Source organism: Channa argus, chromosome 5 (assembly GCF_033026475.1).
Source record: "Channa argus isolate prfri chromosome 5, Channa argus male v1.0, whole genome shotgun sequence".
Taxonomy (NCBI): domain Eukaryota; kingdom Metazoa; phylum Chordata; class Actinopteri; order Anabantiformes; family Channidae; genus Channa; species Channa argus.
The window spans coordinates 8,699,225-8,712,330 of record NC_090201.1 but is presented as its reverse complement, the minus strand read 5'-3'; the positions used below and the strand labels follow the sequence as shown (position 1 = coordinate 8,712,330).

Genomic DNA, 13,106 nt, shown 5'->3' with positions numbered 1-13,106 from the left:
ATAAGCTGCATACCTAGGTCATTGTCCAGCTCTTCTGTATGTACCCCTTCTGCTCATCAGGATGGAGAGCACAGCAGCATGGTTTCAGGGAGGGTGAGGAGAGGAAAAAAAAAAAAAAAAGGCACACACCTGAGTCAGTTAAATGTAATATCAACATCCGGCCACAGGGTGGCAAGAGCTAATCAAAAAGCAACATAAAGTCATAATACATGCTCATAAAAGTAATTGAAACATGTTTGAATCTGCTTCTTGTATCTTGTAAACTGCTGGACATGTGTTTGATGTGTGACAATTGCCTGTATTTGCACACCTTAGTAGAAGAATATATATAATTTCACAAATCACACCCCTCATCCACTCATAAAAATATAGTTCACAAGCACTGTGGTGGAAAATCCATTTGACACATCTATAGCAGGGAGGGTGTGTCTGTAGGTCAAGAAAGGAGCTTTGTTTATTAGGGCTAGATGATGTAAATGACGCATTCAGTTGCTGAAAGCCGTGGGGCATTTTACTCTGATAAACTGCTAAAAGATGGAGCAGAGCAGAGGAGTGACACCCATTGAATGCTCACCAATTACTATGGCACAACACTGACACCTAAGGACTGCTGTGTGAAACATTGTAAAAGTAACACAATTATGGCAGAACTCTTCTAGGACACTAGAATCTAAAACAACAAACCGCTAAATACAGGGGTAGAGATGATGATACATTTGATTAAATACTGATGCATTTATATTTGTCTTTATAAAATAGGAATATCATATTTAAGTGCTTGCCACCTTACTCAAATGGGATGTAACATTTCACATAATCATGTAGTTAAGCATGCTCAAACATGGACGCACCATCGTCTTCACATTCTTCCAGGGGTTTCTGAGGCTTGTCCAGGCACCGAGGGTCTATCCAGGAAGTGGTCTTTGTATTGTGGCTAAATGGGAAATACAAGAATAAAATTACAAGAAAGTAATGGAGGTTTGTTTCCTCACATTTGGCATTTAGAAAGAATGATTTGTGAGGTGCTGACAGAACATAAAGTTTGTATTCTGAAGAATGTCTGCTTTTTTTTTTTTTTTACAGTATTAATAAAAGGTCAAAAAGCTTGAATATCAGTGCTTTACAGACAGTTTTATTCACAATTTGTTGCCCAGACTTTTCCATCTTGCTCAATACCTAGGGTACTTACTCTATAAAGTAGACCTCTCCGTTCTCGGTGTAGGCCATCTCCCAGTTTTCAGGCAGAGGTCCCAGCGGGTCCTCCGGGGGAGGATGGCTCAGGTGAGAGTGTGTCTGCTGTGTGCTCTCCGTGGTGGCCGGTGGTGAGGGGGTTGTTCCAGCGTAGGACGGGTCACTGTGGCGGGGGGCGAAGGGGCGTACCGAGGGATTAATCTCGTCTAATTCACTAGAATCTCCTGGGTAATCAGACAGACAAAGACGGCTCTGTGTTAACGATATTCTGCTAAAAAGGAGGCCGGTGAAAGATATAAGATCGACAAAAAAATCAAAGATCAACGGCTTTACGTTGTCCCTTCGGGGGTCACCGCATCAGAACGTGTACAGTACGAGTTTTTCCTGAATTCTTTACACTGAATGCTCTACCACTGAGCCACCAGGCCCCACTAGGCAATAATTGCAGTGATTGATTGAGTGATTGAGTTGATTTTCAGTTACATGGTACACAATTCCAACAGACAAGGCACAACTATAAGTGACAGACATTTCTGAGACACAGATAGAAGGGGACAAAATTTTTCAGTTTTGTTCCTATATTGGTTCCTAAAACAGGGAGCGGCAGTGGCTCAGTTGGTAGAGTGTGACCACATGTCAAAGTGTCCCTGGGCGAACTGCCCATCCCCATCCCCAGCCTGCAGTGCTGGTCCCTACCCAGATAAAATTTGGGGAGGGTCAGGAAAGGCATGCGATGTAAAGAATGTGCCTAACCAACACGTGGACCAATGATCCACTGTAGTGACTCTGAATTTTACTCTTACTGAATTTATAAGCTGGAAGAGAAAAAAAAAGTTTCTAAAATACATCTGTGATGATGAGTAATGTCTCTTATCTGTACAGTCTAAAGACTTACATAAAAAGAGCATTTTGAAGATTTTTATAAGCCTGGCAGTTAGACCATGACTATCTTGCCTCAGTCCAATGACTTTTTAAAACTTCCACATTTTTCACAATAATCTGACTGACACACGTTAAGTGTATATCCACTTATTCCAGGCTACTTCCTATAGACACATTTACTTCAATTAGGACTGCTGAGTGGGCAGTTCACACCTCAAGCCATGGCCTCTGAAGTGCTATAACCTAACTTCCTGCTATCTCATTTTTCACACTTGACTGGCACCTTCAGAGCTCACACAATCACAGTCGCCAAATAAACTACTTTTGGTCCCACCTTCAAAAAACACATGGCAGTAACAGCTTTAGGACTAAGTCAGCCTCCTTACAATGCTTACTGACCTACTAACACAAGAAGAAACAAGAAATGAGAGCAGGAAGTCATAACTAGAAATCAGGAGTAGCAGAGCACCTTTCAAAACCTGCACCAGTGTCAAAATAATGCATTATTCAAATGTTTTTAAATTAATAAAATAATATCTTTATCTCACCCACAAAAAACCCCAAAACAAAACAAACAAAGAAACAAAAAAACGATCGAAACATTTAAAATGGAAAGCCAGCATAAAAACTGTGATGGTAAAATGTACAAAAAAAAAGGTTTACAAAGATATTTTTGGGTATAGTGGAAGTAATTAAAATTGGAGTAACTTAATTAAAATAACCGTCAAAACTTTTGAAATATTAAGTTTAATCAAATTATTTAAGCATTTTGAGGTCATGGCAAACCATGTTCTTTGTACTAGTCTAATAAAGTTAGTCTCACTTCAAAACATTTGTATAATGTTCTCAAAAACTTGTGCAAGCGCATTTGTCCCTTTGTTTTCTTAAACAGAGCCAACAATTTACTTTTTAGAGCTAGCAAGTGCTAATGACATCATTAAAAATCACTTTAAACATAGAGGTAGCCCAGTCTCTGCTGCTTGCAGCCAGATGGCACTATTTAACATTTTTGGATGCATAGAAACAGGCAGATGTAGTCAAACCCAGAGACCACTCACTCACCAATCAAAGGAGCAGTTGTTTTCTGCAGCCCCTCACCACACCAAAGTGCTCTCTTTGTTGCTTTCTCTTCACGTCCTTTGTGCTCTCTACCACTTCTTCATTTTCTGAGCTTATCCTCCTTCACAAAATACAAACCTTCCTTGCTTCTTTCTCTCTCTCTCTCTCTCTCTCTCTCTCAGTCCAATCCTTTTCAGACTTGCCCACTTTGCCCAGCCACTCCCTCTTTCTCTTCAATTTCCTGCTGCCATCTCTCTGTTTCTATCCCCTCCCACTTTATCCATCGCTTCTCACCTTCTCCTTTTCTCTCCTTTTCAACAGAGCTGTAGAAGTCAGAATCACATTCTAGTGTTATGCTCTAAACTAAATACACCACAGCATGTTCTCAGGTTGCTGTCGAAGACGGCTCTGCAAACAGCTGCCTGTGTACCCACTGACTTCAGGTCTGTTTGTTCTAAAGGTGTCTGCACCAGCTGAATTCACACGTGAGTCATGGTGTTAAGTTCTTCAACAAGGGGAGATACCATACCACTACAGCTAGTATAAGAAAAAAAAGACAATGAGTGACATGCAGCCAGACACGGGACAGTGGTTGACTTGTTCAATTGCAGGAAAATTCATCAAACCTGAAAAAACCTGCAAGAAAATATGTGGTGTGCAACTAGCTAGTCTGTAGATACTGTGCATCAGTGGCAAATGTGGTGCTTCAGTTCAGCCTGTTGCCTGTGCCAAGATGCCAAATGTAATTTGGTTTGGAGTATAGCCTGCCTCGAGGCCTCTTCCGGCCTCGTATTTTGTATCAAAAAAAAAAAAAAAAAGAATTCTGTCTAAATCCATCAGACTGCTTTTTCCACGTGGCTTCAAAATGTGTTTCAAATGTGTAGTGAGGGATTCCTTGTTATTCAATATATCCTCCCCACTCATAAGAAACAGCTTGACAAGAAAACTATACATCTGTGCTCAAACAAACAGCCTAACAAAAATGTTTGTTTCTTTCCAACTTCAAAATGTCCAGGGCGATAGCATGATCTACTATGATTGGGAGGTTTAGCATTCACATTGCATCATACTGTTGCAGGGCCTGAGGGATCAGTTCACATTGCATCCTCAGTGTGCTTTAGAGTCCACAACAACGGTATTTATACATTTCACAGCAACTAATAATCTTTAGTTACTTGTTCAATTCTCAAAATCTGACAGAAACGTCTTCCAGGATAATGCCCTACAGTAAAACTACATATTTTGCTCTACGGACTAAAAACGAAATGGTGTTTATGTGCATATGCATAATGTAGTTACTTTGTTTTTTTGACATTTGCATAAATTGGGGGCTTAGGACAAACGTTGAGTTCTGTCTCCTACATTTCACATATGCTAGTAATGCAAGTGGACATTGTTGTTCAGCAGATGCTCTGTGACTGGTAAAAGTTCTCATGCTCAAAACGTCTTATTGACCGCGTTTACATGGACTGAAGTAACCAGGTTACAGTTGGCTTTCTCTGAAAAGCTGATTTCTTAAGTGTCATGTGTACAGGAAAGCTGGTTTCTGAAAAAAGGGAAGGGGATTAGGGAAACCTGGTTTCCCCAGGTAGATTTCTCTCTGATAACGCCGGTTACTCTGCATGTATACGCATAACCAGGTTTCTAATCTGCTTTCTTCAACTGCACACGTGCGCAACCAAAGGCTGCAGACAGTAAGCTGCACACAACTGAGATTGGCAGTTTGAAACACAACACAAGTTTCTATGATAAATTTTAAAGTGCATTATCAGGATTAAATCTCCTGTCAGAGCTACCAAAGTCATTATGTTTGTACGTCACAAGTAAACTGAGTTTGATATGTTAAACTTTAAAATTACAATGCAGACATTATCTTTACATTGGAGAAGTTGTAATGTTTAATATTTATTACATTAATGACTTAATTAATAATTCCTAAACCTCACTGTCACTTGGATGTCACTTAATCAACTGATTCATTATTCTTTCTAGTGTTGTCCCTTGGAGATCAAATTACTTACCGATGGATCTTAGTATGGCCTTTGTAGTTATTTTTTAAACTTTTGAAATAGAACACAGCAAAACTTTCATTTTGCCACAGCTGCATGCAAGTATACATTTTCTATTTCAGTTTGTGAAGAGAGCAAACTCAGTTTCTACTATAATAACTTTATGTCACACTGCAAGGCTGGTCACTTTCTTTCACAACTGACATCCTTACTTTTAAGGCAGTCTGTTTGTGGAAAGTGACAATAAGAATTGTCCATAGCCAATGAGTTTCACAATGTCTAACCTGGGCTCTTCCTTCTGACTCGAGCATCACCCAAAACCTGTGAAGTCCTAAACTTATTCAACCCTTATATCCTTCCTCCTTGACCTCCAGTCCTCTGTACATACCGGTAAAGCTACTGTTCATGTCAGGGAGGTCCTCGTTGTCCTCCTGCTGCTGGTCTCCAGGCACTATTTCAGCATTGTGCATGTCATTGTAGGACTTGGTGCGTCGGGGAGTGGAGTGCTCTGAGCCCGGCAGGCTACTGCTGAGCCTGTCTGGCAGTGGGGCATTACCGCCGTTACCGCTACTGCTAATCACTTTCCCACTGGGGGGCTGCACCGGCGGCTTGGGCGTCCCATAATAGTTACCTAGGCAACAAAAAGGGGGGTGGGGATTTAAAAAGACACATTTTAGTAGGAGGACAAGAGAGGAGGGTGTGTCAGTGGGTTTTTTTTTGTGTGTATTGGAGAGGGTTTAGTCAGCCTTTGTATGCAAATACAGAGACTGGATGTGTCTGTGGGAGAATGTGAATATCTGAAGCAAAACTAAATTTCATTCTTGTTTGGTCCAGTTCAGAAACAATAACACACAGTTTTAACACATCAAACAAATATTTAGTATTAATAGTTTTTATAAAACAATACTGTATGATCTTTAAACAAACTCAAGTATTGTCAAAGCTGATATTGTGGCTTTATATGCTAAAAATAGTTTGTACAGAGATACAAAAGTACAGTAGCACTTTCTTTCCAAGTAATTCATGAAACTGTGTGAAGACATTTAGTGAAGCTGTTTGCAGCCAAATTGTTCTTTAGTCCCAGTTCCACATTTCAGCTAAGTTAACAACTTTAAAGGGGAGCAAAACATGGTGGAAAGCTATTTTTATTTATTTATTTTTTAAATCAACAGAGCCATTATCCTTCCAAGTAAGACTGGGCAAATCTGAAGAGACTGTACCATCTGAAAACTAAAACATAAAGCCACCCCCTAATGAGACAGAATCCCATTAGCATCAAAATATTACGGCAATGGAACAAAGAATGCTTTACTGCAGGTGGCAAAACTACAGTTAACAACAAAGTACTTTAGAACTTAAATTAGAGTTAGCAGTTTTTAAAATTGTTTTTTAAGCCAAAAGCTGTCAAAATGTTTAGTTGAGGCTTTAAGTGCCAACAGTTAAAGGCCAACAAACAATTATGCCCTTGTATTAATGAACCATAGTTTGCAGTTTCAGTTGGAGAGACTTTACAGCAGAATATAAAACCTTCAGTCAGACACCTCTTGTGGAAGCTCATTTGGATGCTCTCATCATATCAAAATATCATATACACTGATCAGCCACCACATTAATACCGCCTGATAGTTCTAATGTATTTTGTTTTTCCTTTTTTTTTTTTTTTTTTTTTCCTTTTTTCCTTCATTTAAAAGTTTTGTGCCTGGTCCATCTAGTTAAAGCTTTTCAAAACGGTGATGCCAGGAACAGAGCAACAGTTGTACAAATGCCCCATGGCATTTGTGTGCAGGTTTAGGGGACACCCAGAGATAGACACATCAATGTTCTTCATCATTAGGCATTTGTAGAAAGCACCAGTTTGTTTTGTCCAATTTAACATGCTGATGTTGAGAAATTTCTCACAAATGGGCATTTTCAAATTGTTTTTGTTTGTCATCACACATTTAAAGTAAAAGACGCCCGAGTCTTGTCTATGTCATCACAAGTAGGGCAGGAAAGAGAATTTGGCTGGGAAAAAAAAAACTTTTGAATGACGAAAACTAATACATTTTACATTTATGCACAATATTACAAGATTTAAACACACAAAAGTATCACCTACATGTATTTTCTCTGCAGATAGTGTGTCACATTTTGCTATGTATGGAGCTGTGTGCCTGCAGACTGCTCAGAGTGGCCATGCTGACCCTTGTTCTCCATGACAGGCCACCAGTGTTAATGTGGCTGATTGGTGTAAAATGCAAAAAACCTCGACTTATCTATCTCTGTACTTATCTCTATAGAGCAAAAAATAATAATTTAGGTGCAATTACGCTTAGCAACCTAACAACCCTTAACAATAATGTTGTCTTAAAATTGAAATAAATTGGGAAACCCTCTTTTGCCATATTACACGTCTCTTTTTCAGTGACTACACACACTTGCAGTCCAAGACTGCCTTTGGAGGCTGCAATATTTGAATTGTGAGTCAAGCACAACTGACTATTGATTGACTGACTTTTTTGCATTATGTCTGAAGACTACTTTTTGAACAATTCCCTGAAAAACTAAGGTGAACATGTTTGGGCTAACTGATTTAAGTTTATAGTTGACACATTGCATACCAAAGAACAAGAGAACATCAATTTTTGTGTTGGAGAAAAACCTAGAAGTTCAACTTTCTTGCCTTGTTGCGTTAGTGTCATTGCACTGTGATATATTGGGGGAATAATCTGTTGAGACATTAAGGCAAAAATATTAGGACCTACAGTTTGACTTTTGAATGCCGAAGCAAACAACGAACCATGTGCTCTTTGACTCAAAAGGCGTCAACAACTTCTTTAGAGTGCAAGTTGAAGGAAAAAAAGAGCAAACGGTGTCCTCTGCCAGCAGGTGCAACTGTCCAGAAGTTGAAAAATCGGCACAGAGAGGTGACTGGACCGCTTACTGACAATGTTCCAAGTCTGGGCAAGTTTACATAATGGCTGGAGGTATAGTGGGACTTGGTTATTTTCTGCCTTACAAGGTAGCACAATTGTCTTAAGCCAGATTATTAATTAGTGTTTACTTATTGGCAAAGTATAAAAGTTAAATCTAAAAGCCCTGAAAGAATTCTATGCATTAGCTTCGAAGGACGATGTGTAATTTTGAAAAGGAATGTATGCAAGTAGAATAAGAAGATAATATTAGCAAAGCCTGTTAAATTGAAGAAATTTTATGTATGCAGTATAATACTTCTCAAAGTATGCCTGTCAAAGAACAATGCAAAACTAGTATGAACATTACAGCCTGCAATTATTTATTAGGAACGTGAATTGACTGACATTTATGGCTGATTTTTGTCTGTATTTTCAGCGAGTACATAACAGCAAGTGTCACCAAGCAATAGCTCAAAAATTAACATCCCCTAGTTTTAGATGGGCATCAAATAGTTTTTGCCAAAACTGATGTTTACCATTAGTGGTACTGACTAAAATTTTATTTAAAAAAAATAAAATAAAAATGAGTAAAAATAGTCACTCAAAGCTCATACTCAGCCTAGAACAATCAGAAAAGACAGCCGGTTCAACTTAAATAATTCCTCCACCTCCCCAAATGTGAGGGAAGGTACAACTTAAATAATCTACTTTGAAAAGCCCAAGTTTTTTTTTTTATATCTGTAGAGTTTACCTACAACAAACGAGTAAACAGATTAATTTCTAATCTACCTTCATATGTTCCTATTTCCAAAAGGGTCCCACTCTTCTCCAATTCTAAGAAGTCCTCCACTGAGAGGAAGTTGTAGTCCACACCAGGGACTTCTCCTTCACGTGGGGCACGGGTTGTACCTGGAATACAAAGAAACAGTTTTTAACATTACATTTCACAATCATATGAGGGATGAAATGTCTGGGAGACAATATTTACAGTGCTAAATAAGATGTTATACTGGTAAATGTTATGATGTTATACTGGTAAAAATTGCAAATAACATAACAGCAAAACAGAATGTTTAGCACCCTCCACTGATTCTCCAAAAGGGAGATGATCCATTGTTTGCTATGATCTTCCTTCACACTGGGGTAGAGTGTGAGGTATCATACTAGCACCTTAGTAGGATCCTGCCATATGTGTTTGAATGCGTGTTGCCTGGCATGTAGCCGGTGAGATTGTAGCATTTGTCATATACGGCTGCTGACAGTTGGCCATCGGAAATGGTGTTTGCTAATTGTCTCGCTCACTACTGCACTCACAGAGGGCTTTCCCTTCTTCATTGCCTCCATCCCTTGTCTTTCCCCTTCTGCATCTCTTGTTCTATTTGTCTAATCTCCTGATCACTTTGTCTCCAGTGGTTTGGTTGGCAATAAGATGGTAAAAATAGATGTGTGGGGATATGGGCAGAGCCTCCCTCTGCAGCCATGTTCAGTGACACTGGTGATAAATCACAGATGTGAGGATCCTAACTCAACTAAGCATGCATTACACTCACGCAAGCAGGAAGTATATGTAGAGAGACATGTTTAGTGCATGCCTCTGTGCCCTTTTATGTCTCTCTGCCAATATATCTCTCACACAAAATATTCTTTACATGTATCAGTTCAATCTCCCAGCTGTTACAATCAATGTAATCACTAATCACTAGTGATTATTGGCCACTGTATGAAGGCAGACAAAGGGGGAAAGTTTTCCTGTAGACTATCTTTGATAATTTGTCCACAGACTTCCACTGTTTGTCATCAGATATTCATGCAGCAACAGGAAGTCAAACAAATACCTTCCGAAGACTATCAAACAAACTGCGTCAGTTCGCACATTCCCAGGCAGCAAGTCTTTTACAGAATGTCAACCTTGGAGAGTCCTCAGCCGAGCCCGAGCGTTCAGTCGACTGTCAGTTCACTTCCCACACAAAAGTAGCCATTGATTCGACTCCATTGAGACCCTGCTGCTCTTAGAAAGCCAAATAGGAAGTGGAATTGTGACCAGTGTTTCAAAAGGGATAAAAAAGCAGAGCATTGGCTTAAACCCAGGGGTAAGACACTGTCATTGCTATAGGCCTAATTAATTCAATACCCATTACCCACAAAAGCTCCATTTACCAAGCTGTGAAATAGAGGGTGAAGGAAAGATAGGTTGGGAGTGGGAGCCATACATAGAGACTCTTGAAAGAGTCGAGATTGGATGAGGCGAATGACAACTCGTCCGGATGCTGACCTCTAAAATGCAGAGGGAGAAGCAGGAGGAGTGAGACTACCAAAGCAGAGTTAACATAATCCAGGCAGAGGCATATACTATGAAACCTTGGTGATTTGCTGTGAGGGTGTGTATCTAGTGCTAACTGGCTTGTGGCTTAACAGTTTCAGTATCTTTCCCCACTAAGAATGGTTGGGTGGGCGTTAAAGGAAAAACATTAGCATTTCAAGAAGATGATCAAGGAACCAAAAGTTGAAATATTGGCAGTGGTACTGTAACATTGGAAGCTCAGACCAACTAACTGCTGCATCAAAACACATGCACTCATGCCCTCAAAATCAGTGTATGTACTGTACCCTATGACACACAATAAATAATACTGTACTGCTTATTCTACTTCTTCTAAAAAGTAAGTCATAATAAAACCCAGGAAAGATAGAAACAGACAGACAGAAGTGGCAAAGCTACTTAAGGAATTCTGTCTTCAGTGACACACAGTCCTCAACATGGCTTCACAAGTTCCTTTTCAATTCCATAACAGAGAGACAGAGTGCACAGTGGAATGGCTCAAAGGTCTGGCTCATATGAATGCACAAGATAAATAAAAGCAGGAGAGGTGTTGACAGAAAACAATTAAAGAGAAGTGAAAGAGAGACACTGAATAAACACTGACTTTATTCCAAGAAAGTTCAAGTCTGGTTTAGCATAAACGTTTCACTAGCAGGCTGCAGTGTTGTTGCAGAGAAACTATTACTGTAACCTGGTAAGAGGTTATTGTAAGACCTGCTGTTGTGCATGTGTCTCCTCTCGTCAGTCAACGGAAAAACAAAACACCACCATCTTTAGGCTCTTACACTGTTTATGAGGTTGGAGGGATCGCTCTAAAGGAAAATCTTGTGTCAGAGTGAAATTACTTCTCTAATAAAATCATCAGCTGACCTCAGATCATTTCTCTTCTATCAGTTTTCTGTCACACCTGTCCTGCTTTCACAATTTCCCTGTTAAAGTTTTATTCTTATGATTTCAGTTAATCAGTGTGAATAATGATTATTTTTGAACCAACAGCTTAAGTACTTGGAGTGAGCTGCTTTTAAAAAATATGTGCTAAAGTCAGGACGCTGTTAATGTCAAAGAGTCAACAGCTTTCATCTTGTCCCTTCAGGGGTGAGGTACGTGTTCCCCATGGTGATTTGGCATGAATTGTTACGCCCTTCCTGCCACAACCCTCCCATTTTTCCAGGCTCGGGAAGGCCACCAAGGTAGCCCTTGTTGGCCTGGTAGGGTGGGATTCAAACCCCTAGCCTTCTGTATCCCAACCCTATGCTCTACCCATTGAGCCATCAGGCCCTCTGTTTCAGCTCAGACAAAGCCGGTGGGAGCTTTGGCCCTTAAAATACATCGCAAAGATGAGAGCCGATGACCACGTAGCACTGCACATTCTGCACTTGCGTGAGAGGAAGAGTATGCAGAAGAGCTGAGATAAACAAACTTTAAAAAAAAAAAAAAAACAGCATCAGCTCACCATTTTCACCAATCGGACTTCACAGATGGTTTATTCCTACGTCTAACTGAGCATATGTCTGATAAGTCACAACGATGGTATAAGTTGTGGTCTCTTCTAGAGCAACAATTCATTAAGCCCTCAGTCAATCAGAAAGGCCATTTTTTGTGACAGCACAACACCTGACAGACTTCGATTCAACACGTTGAACTGGGCAAAAAGTGGCTGCTGAGGGTCAGACTAGGGGACACAATGCAGGATGGCTGGGTATGTCCCGGCTTTTAGGATACAGCTACAGGTTGATACCAACTGGGCTGCCACTAAAGGCTTTAGCTCTTCCCAGCCTACCCTTTTTTCTTTAGTTACTTACTCATTCAGGCATGATGTGGTGTGTAAAAAACAACCATTTATAAAAATACATTTGCATCAATGGCTCTTTGTTACTTTCATCTGCCTAATATTGCCAACTGCAAGTTAATAAGACCTGGACTGAAAACTGCATTCACTTGACACCACAATTACAGCTGTCATGCTGTGGACTTTACACACTGTAGCAGTAAAAGATCTGCAAAGTAAATGTGGTTCTGAATTGCTTTACTTAAACTTTTCTTCTTTTTTAAAAACTTGATAAACCTATAGTTACATGTATAAGTCCATCTGTGTGCCGCTTATGCTTCATTTTGAGCCAGGAAAAACACTGCAATGGTTTCACACAGTAGAGGAGTACGCATTAACCCTCAGGGTTTGTCAGTAAGTTTTTTAGAATGAACAATTTACAAAAAAGAACTGAGATTGTTGGATAAAAGGAAACCGCAGACAACTACTCAGTTCACATTCCTGCATGATGCAGAGTCTGATCAATGCTTGAAGTCACTTTCCTGTTACATCCTGCTGTCAGAGCTTCCCTTGAGTATTTAGCATCAAACGTCTATTGTTACAGGGAAATATCTGCATCTTTAACTGCATGCATGTTGTACCAAATACTGTGGATCAATGTATTTTTAGTTTCAGATACATAGTTGCACAAAGATAATTATCCAATCCTTAATATCATCATGTGGGAAAAATTTCCAAAGTACGTGGAGGGAAATTTAAGACGTGTTTGGTGATTAATTTCAGTCAGTGGAATAACTCTGCCTCTGCCTTATTTAAGAAGAGATGACAACACCAGCTTGTCCGTCTGTCTTGGCTCAAACAAAGATTTCTGAAAACCTGAGACAAAGAGTTGCCTGTCGGGCTGAATGCTGAAAAGTTATTACAGTTGTTACCCTCCCTAAGAGTGGCTGGCCAACGAAACTCACACTAAATGCAAGGCCTGT

The 13,106-nt window shown here is 39.8% G+C and overlaps 1 protein-coding gene across 14 annotated transcripts in view; it reads right to left on the bottom strand.

The window, feature by feature from the left end:
* Positions 1-13,106, bottom strand: part of magi1b (membrane associated guanylate kinase, WW and PDZ domain containing 1b) — a 135,277-nt gene that overhangs the window by 40,683 nt on the left and 81,488 nt on the right. For all 14 annotated transcript variants that reach the window (XM_067503505.1, XM_067503507.1, XM_067503508.1 and 11 more), the window contains 5 exons: positions 8,825-8,944; positions 5,530-5,772; positions 1,190-1,415; positions 852-934; positions 14-49 (listed from right to left, as the gene is read on the bottom strand). In XM_067503505.1, the coding sequence (XP_067359606.1) occupies positions 14-49; positions 852-934; positions 1,190-1,415; positions 5,530-5,772; positions 8,825-8,944 (708 nt within the window). The remainder of the gene's footprint in view (positions 1-13; positions 50-851; positions 935-1,189; positions 1,416-5,529; positions 5,773-8,824; positions 8,945-13,106) is intronic.